General features: G+C 60.1%; 2 protein-coding genes across 2 annotated transcripts in view; both read left to right on the top strand.

Moving 5' to 3' along the window:
• MZF1 (myeloid zinc finger 1) overlaps positions 1-676 on the top strand; it is a 12,694-nt gene extending 12,018 nt beyond the window's left edge. The window contains exon 6 of the mRNA XM_021708409.1: positions 2-676. Within this exon, the coding sequence (XP_021564084.1) occupies positions 2-526 (525 nt within the window). The 3' untranslated portion in view covers positions 527-676. The remainder of the gene's footprint in view (position 1) is intronic.
• Positions 677-5,137: 4,461 nt separating this feature from the next.
• UBE2M (ubiquitin conjugating enzyme E2 M) overlaps positions 5,138-5,998 on the top strand; it is a 3,694-nt gene continuing 2,833 nt past the window's right edge. The window contains exons 1-2 of the mRNA XM_021708408.1: positions 5,138-5,344; positions 5,442-5,563. Coding sequence (XP_021564083.1) covers positions 5,138-5,344; positions 5,442-5,563 — 329 coding nt within the window. The remainder of the gene's footprint in view (positions 5,345-5,441; positions 5,564-5,998) is intronic.

The raw sequence follows: 5,998 nt of genomic DNA, 5'->3' as shown, positions 1-5,998 counted from the left end.
GCGCATCCACACCGGCGAGCGGCCCTTCGCCTGCGCCGAGTGCGGTAAGGCCTTCCGCCAGCGGCCCACGCTCACGCAGCACCTGCGCGTGCACACGGGCGAGAAGCCCTTCGCCTGCCCCGAGTGCGGCCAGCGCTTCAGCCAGCGGCTCAAGCTCACGCGCCACCAGCGGACACACACCGGCGAAAAGCCCTACCACTGCGGCGAGTGCGGCCTGGGCTTCACGCAGGTCTCGCGGCTCACCGAGCACCGGCGCATCCACACCGGCGAGCGGCCCTTCGCCTGCCCCGAGTGCGGCCAGCGCTTCCGGCAGCACGCCAACCTCACGCAGCACCGGCGCATCCACACAGGCGAGCGGCCCTACGCATGCCCGGAGTGCGGCAAGGCCTTCCGCCAGCGGCCGACGCTCACGCAGCACCTGCGCACGCACCGGCGCGAAAAGCCCTTCGCCTGCCAGGACTGCGGCCGCCGCTTCCACCAGAGCACCAAGCTCATCCAGCACCAGCGCGTCCACAGTGCCGAGTAGCTGTGGCCAGGCCACACCGCAGCCACCCTGGTAGGGACCCTACCTCGCAGGGTTGTTGTGAGGACGGCGATCACGTGGGTACGAACAGGCCCGTCCAGGGCCTGAACCAAATAGGTGCTCAATAAACAGTAGATGGAAACTGGGTCTCCACCCACTCGGTGTCTCCCCACCTTAGTGGTCACACTCACCGTGCTGTGCTCCCTCTGCACCTACGTGATTCCTGTGAGGGCCACCCGTCCCTCTCCACCCCCCGCAGAGGTGGCTGCTAGCATCACCTGCTCCTGTGCATGGGATAGACACTGGACACACTGCCTGTGGCTTACACTGAAGGAATGGTCCGCCAGTAGGCGGGGCAGAGCAGCCTTGGGCAGTACAGCCTCAGGTCACCCTGGGCAGCTGACCTCAGTTTCAACTCCAGAGAGAAGGAAATGTTCTCTGTGAGCATCTGCCTAGAGCCTACACATGTGTCGCACGACACCATGCTACCTAGGTGTTAGGTGATTGATGGGTCACTGGAAAAGAGTCACTCAAGCTGTCATGGAAGTGGGGAAGGTAGGAACTGCAGGGAGCAGCTGGACCCTTAGGACTAGAGGAACAAAGGGAAGCAGTTCAACATAGAAGAAGCTACAATGAGTTTCCCATGAAGTTGAAACTCAGGTCCCTGAGAAAGGGGCTGCTGCTGGGCTGTTCCCAGGGTTTCGGACCACCAAGAGGCCCTATGGGCCTGGGACCCAGAGGTCTTGGAGGGGGTGCTATTCAGCTGATCCTGGGATTGCTGGGCTTGGAGGATGCTCCATGGGCCTAGGATGAAACTCCAGAGGGGGCATCAGTGCAGGTGTCTCTAAAGGACCCAATGAGCCTGGTGTGTAAGAATTGCTTCTGGAAGGACCTACTGCTGCCCTAGTCTTTTCTTCCTTCCCAACTCCTGTTTCACTCAGTCCCCTATCAGAGCTGCAGGTGAATAGGTCTGAGTTTGTAGTCTCTGCCCTGCGCAATGATGCCTAGGTGGACAGGTGTGGAGCCCAGCCCTTCTTAGGTGGTGACACTGCACAGCATCTTCCCTTGACATGCAACCTCCAAGGAATTGGGAGAACACTCAGTCCCCAGGGGGATTACCAGCCTCCTGAGCCCAAGTCCTCCAGCTTGCTTCAAATCAGCCCTTATGATTTCCATCCCACCTCTTCCACCCCCAGCTCATTTTTCAGTCAGCTCCAACCTAATGACATCCCACCTCATCCCTGCAATAAGTAGGAGTTGCTGGAGAGGTAGTACTCATGGAGACTCTCATCCTCCCCCTGTGGGTTCACAGCATTTCTGACAGCTGGAAGCCTAGTATTCCATTTAGACTCACCAACCAAGGTTTGTGGGTGGCACTGTGCCTAAACTGTGATACTTGAGACCTGCACACCCCTCTTGTTGTGGTTATACCTGAGGCACCGGACCGAGCCAAACCCCAAAAGAGGACCCTAACAGGCCCGATTTTCCTCAGCCAACCAAGATCACTGGATACAGTGAAAAGAGCAAACTGGCACCTGGCAAGTCACATTCCACCTGATATCTTTATTAAACTATTTTACACCTGGGAAACCATTTCCTCGGTTTAAAAGCTGGCAGGTCTCACCTGGAAATTCAGGGTTTTCAGGACTTTCCTGTTCCCATGTACAACTAGCAGGCTCTGAGGGCACAGAAGGACCCTGCAGTCAGGGCCCCACCAGTCTGGTTATCATTTCCATCATTTGGGCTAAAGGCTCCTCCCACCCTGTCCCTGTAGGAGTCCACAAGAAATCACCCACATGGAATCCCCCACATGGGAGTACATTCAGCAGCAAGTCACAGGAAATGCAGCTGACAGCAGCACATGTAAAAGTGGACAAAATGCTGCCAGTGCAGATTCAGCTTCCTGCAGACTTCAGCGCAGCATCTCCAGAACCCATGCCATTGCCTCTTCTGCCTTACCATCTTCTTCCATCCTACTGGCTAGGACCTTGACACAGCCCCCCAACTCTCCTGGTGGGTGCCTTGGGGGCAGGTAACACAGGGTGAAAGGCAATTTCAAACAAGAGGGCTGCATGCAGCAAGGTCCTACTTGAGCCCTACACCCCAGTTAAGGTGTCACTCTGAGCAGGTGTCAGTCTAGCCTAAGCCTGGGCATTTCCAGAAACGGCTTGTGGCCTGTGTATCCAACCTTCTTCCAGGGGTGTAGCTAGACTTTCCCCTGCTGCTTCAAGTCACAAGACTGGAGCCCTGTCCTCAGGGGAAAGGACACAAGCCAGCCTGGACCAGAGGCCACTCCTTGGCAGGGATCTGTATGTAGAGCAGAGGGGTGGGGACTGAGCCTCCTAGCAGGCAAGTGCTACCATACTATTAGCAGAGCTAAGGACCTGGACAGAATGACCACTTGGCCCCACACAGCCACGAGAGGAATCCAGGAAAGGAACGTCCAAGGCCCTGGTCAACTGACACAGCTATAACAATGGCCCCAGGCAGCCTGTTTCTGCATGGTCTGCACCTGAGGCCACACTGTTTGCTCCCAGGCCCAGCACCCCTTCCCCGCAATGCCACATCCATCCAACTGTTTTCACCCCAACTCCAGCCTCCCTGATTCTACTTCTTTTTTTTTTTGAGTTGGAGTCTCACTCTGTCACCCAGACTGGAGTGCAGTGGCCACTCCCAGCCACCACAGCCTCGACCTGCTGGGCTCCGGCGATCCTTCCGCCTCAGCCTTCCAAATAGCTGGAATTACAGGCATGTGCTACCACACCCGGCTGATTTTTTGATTTATTGTAGAGATGAGGTCTCACCAAGTTGCCCAGGCGGGTCTTGAACCCGCGGGCTCAGGCAATCCACTCACCTCAGTCTCCCAAAGGCGCAGGATTACAGGCTGAGCCACCGAGCCCAGCCCTGATTTTACTTCTTTCTACTCTTCAGCACCGCTCTAATCCCCATTGCTGGCCTTGCCAACTAAGGCACCACCCATCAGCCTCCTTTCCCTGCCTGCTCCCACCCCTCTTCTACAAAACTACCTGTCTTCCCAGTGTCAGCTCCCAGAAATTACACCAACGCCCATATCTGCACGTCCAACCTTATTCCTAGCCCACTGTGCTCTGCCTATCCCCACTGAGGCACTGGCCTTGGCTTTCCTCAGGACCTTTGCACATGCCAAGCTGTTACCTCCCCAAAAGTAGCAGCCTCCCCAAAAGTAGAAGCTACAGGCACGGTCACCTCCTAAGCCACCCAACTCCTGCACTCTCTTACCACTTAGGCAGCTCTGAGAGTGATGAGGAAGACACACCTGCACAACATCCAACCCAGCCCCCAGCTTCAGTTCAGCCATCCCCTCCTCCCTGGTCTGGACCCCATGACCTCCTTCCAGCAGGTTGTTGCTTAGTTGATGGTCTTTGCCACTGGATGATAAGCCATGAGGTCAAAGACCACTCGAGTCCAGCTTTGGCTAGCCCAGCAACACACCTCTGGGGGACCTAGATGGGCCCTCAGCAGTGGACCCAAGGGTGACACATGGGCAGGTTAGCAAATAGGAGCCACCCCGAGACTCGATGGATACACCAAAATGGTCCACTGCCTTGTGGAAACGGCAGGGCAGCTGAGAATGAAGAGGGACAGAGAGGAAGACTAAGTCTGGAGGGGCCCTCTGAGTCCCAGAACCAGTCTCGTGTGAAGCCTGAGGAAGAAGAAACGACTGAAGTCATGAAGCCCAAGCTGCCTGAAGCTCCTGAGCCCCATCCTCACCGGAGGCCTCTCTAGTCCTCAGCTCTTAAGGGCAAAGGCAAGAAAGGATGCGGGGGCGCGAGGCTGGGACAACTGAGGGCTGAAGCGGGGGAGTGTCTTTGAGGGTAGGATAGGGCACCGAAGCCAGAAGAGGCAAAAGGCGGAGCGGCAGCAGAAACACAGCTGCCAACAGCCCACGGGGCCGAAGGTGCCCGGCACGCACGGGGAAGGGCCTCCGCGGAGGCCAGGGCCAGGAGCGGCGCCAGACTGAGGTCCGAAATGGCGAAGGCAACCCCCAAGGCGAGACAGGCCCGAGCAGGCGCTGAGGGAACGGGGGGCGAGGTGAGGGGCGAGCGCCAGGCTGGGCCCGAGCTGAGGCCCGCGGACCCGGGTGGGGTCGATGGAAGACTCGTCCCACAGCATAACGAGCCCGTGAGCACGCCTGCCTGGCCTCACCACGGCCTGTGTGCACCGTCAGGACCGCGTCTTTCACGACACTCCGGCGACCAAAGGGGACGTGCCGAGGAGCCGCACTCAGGACACCGAGAGCAAGAGCGGTGGCGGCTCGGCCACCCGCCGCTCACAGGCCGGAAGTCGCTGCCCCGCAGATAGCCGCTTCCTCCCGCCTTCCTGGCACGCTGAGCTGTGATTGGGCGGAAGGCTGACACCGCCCACACGGCCCCGGCTCCTGACACAGGGCGAACAGTCGAGGCCGCAGTGCGCCTTGGTGGGCACGGCTCCACCCCCGCGTCCTGTCCCACAAGTGTTCACCGCCGACGGGTCTTCTCGTACAACTCCTGTAAACTTCCAGGGCTTACCGCTCTCTAACACATTGTGTTTTCTTAGTTTACCTCAATCAGAATCTCCATCAGCTTTGGGTTTGCGATGGGACACGGAGGGTGCTCGATCCCGTACCCTCTGGGCAACGCCCTAGACCTCGTACCCTCTGGCCGCGACCACCCTGCCTTTGTCTGTGACCTACGGGGCCAAAGACCTTGTCTGATCCACCCCCGCCGTGCTCAGCAGAAAAGGAATACAGGACGGAACGACGGCGAGCAGAGCGGCCCGTATCCGCCCCACTTAAAGATGGCGGTCAACACCGCTTCCTGCCCGGCCCAGCAAGGGTTCCCGGAAGTGACCGCAGGATAGCCGAAGCACCATCTCCACGAACGGAAATACCCGAGTCCAGCCGAAGAAGTCCGAAGCCCCAACCCCACCGTGGAGCGACGCGGTTTTGCGGCGGCCGCGCAGGCGTAGAACGCAAGCGGGGGGCCGAGCTGAAGCGGGCAAGTGGCGGAAATATCCGAAGCCGTGGGGCGCCCGAGGCCGTTGCTGACCTCGGCGCCGAAGCTGCTGCCGCCGCCGCCGCAGAAGCTGCGCCTCCTCCAGTACACGGCCGCCGCCTCCTCCTTCCACCCTGAGCTGCAGCCCCCTCGCGGAGGGGTCAACTGAGCGGGCAGGTGGCGCAGCCCAGGAAGCTCCGCGTCTGAAGCTGCGGCAGGGCCTGAGACCAGAGCGGGCGAGAGGAGGAAGGAGCGGCCGGGAAGGCGGGGGCGGTGCCGAGCGCGCCCGAGAACATCCGAGTGCGGCCGAACGCGGCCGAACGAGCCCGAGGCGCCGGGCCAGGCCGGAGCCCTACTACGGGAGCCGAGGCGGGCCGCGCGGTGGGCGCGGAGCGGCGCGGCGGGCCGGGCGAGCGGCGGCAGCGGCGGAGGAGGCCGCGGCGGCGGGTCCGAGGAGCGGGGG

The sequence above is a fragment of the Carlito syrichta genome, unplaced genomic scaffold (genome assembly GCF_000164805.1).
Source record: "Carlito syrichta isolate Samal-C Ts95f unplaced genomic scaffold, Tarsius_syrichta-2.0.1 Scaffold136370, whole genome shotgun sequence".
Taxonomy (NCBI): domain Eukaryota; kingdom Metazoa; phylum Chordata; class Mammalia; order Primates; family Tarsiidae; genus Carlito; species Carlito syrichta.
Note: the sequence above shows the minus strand (reverse complement) of the source record. Positions and strands in the feature narration are given on the sequence as shown.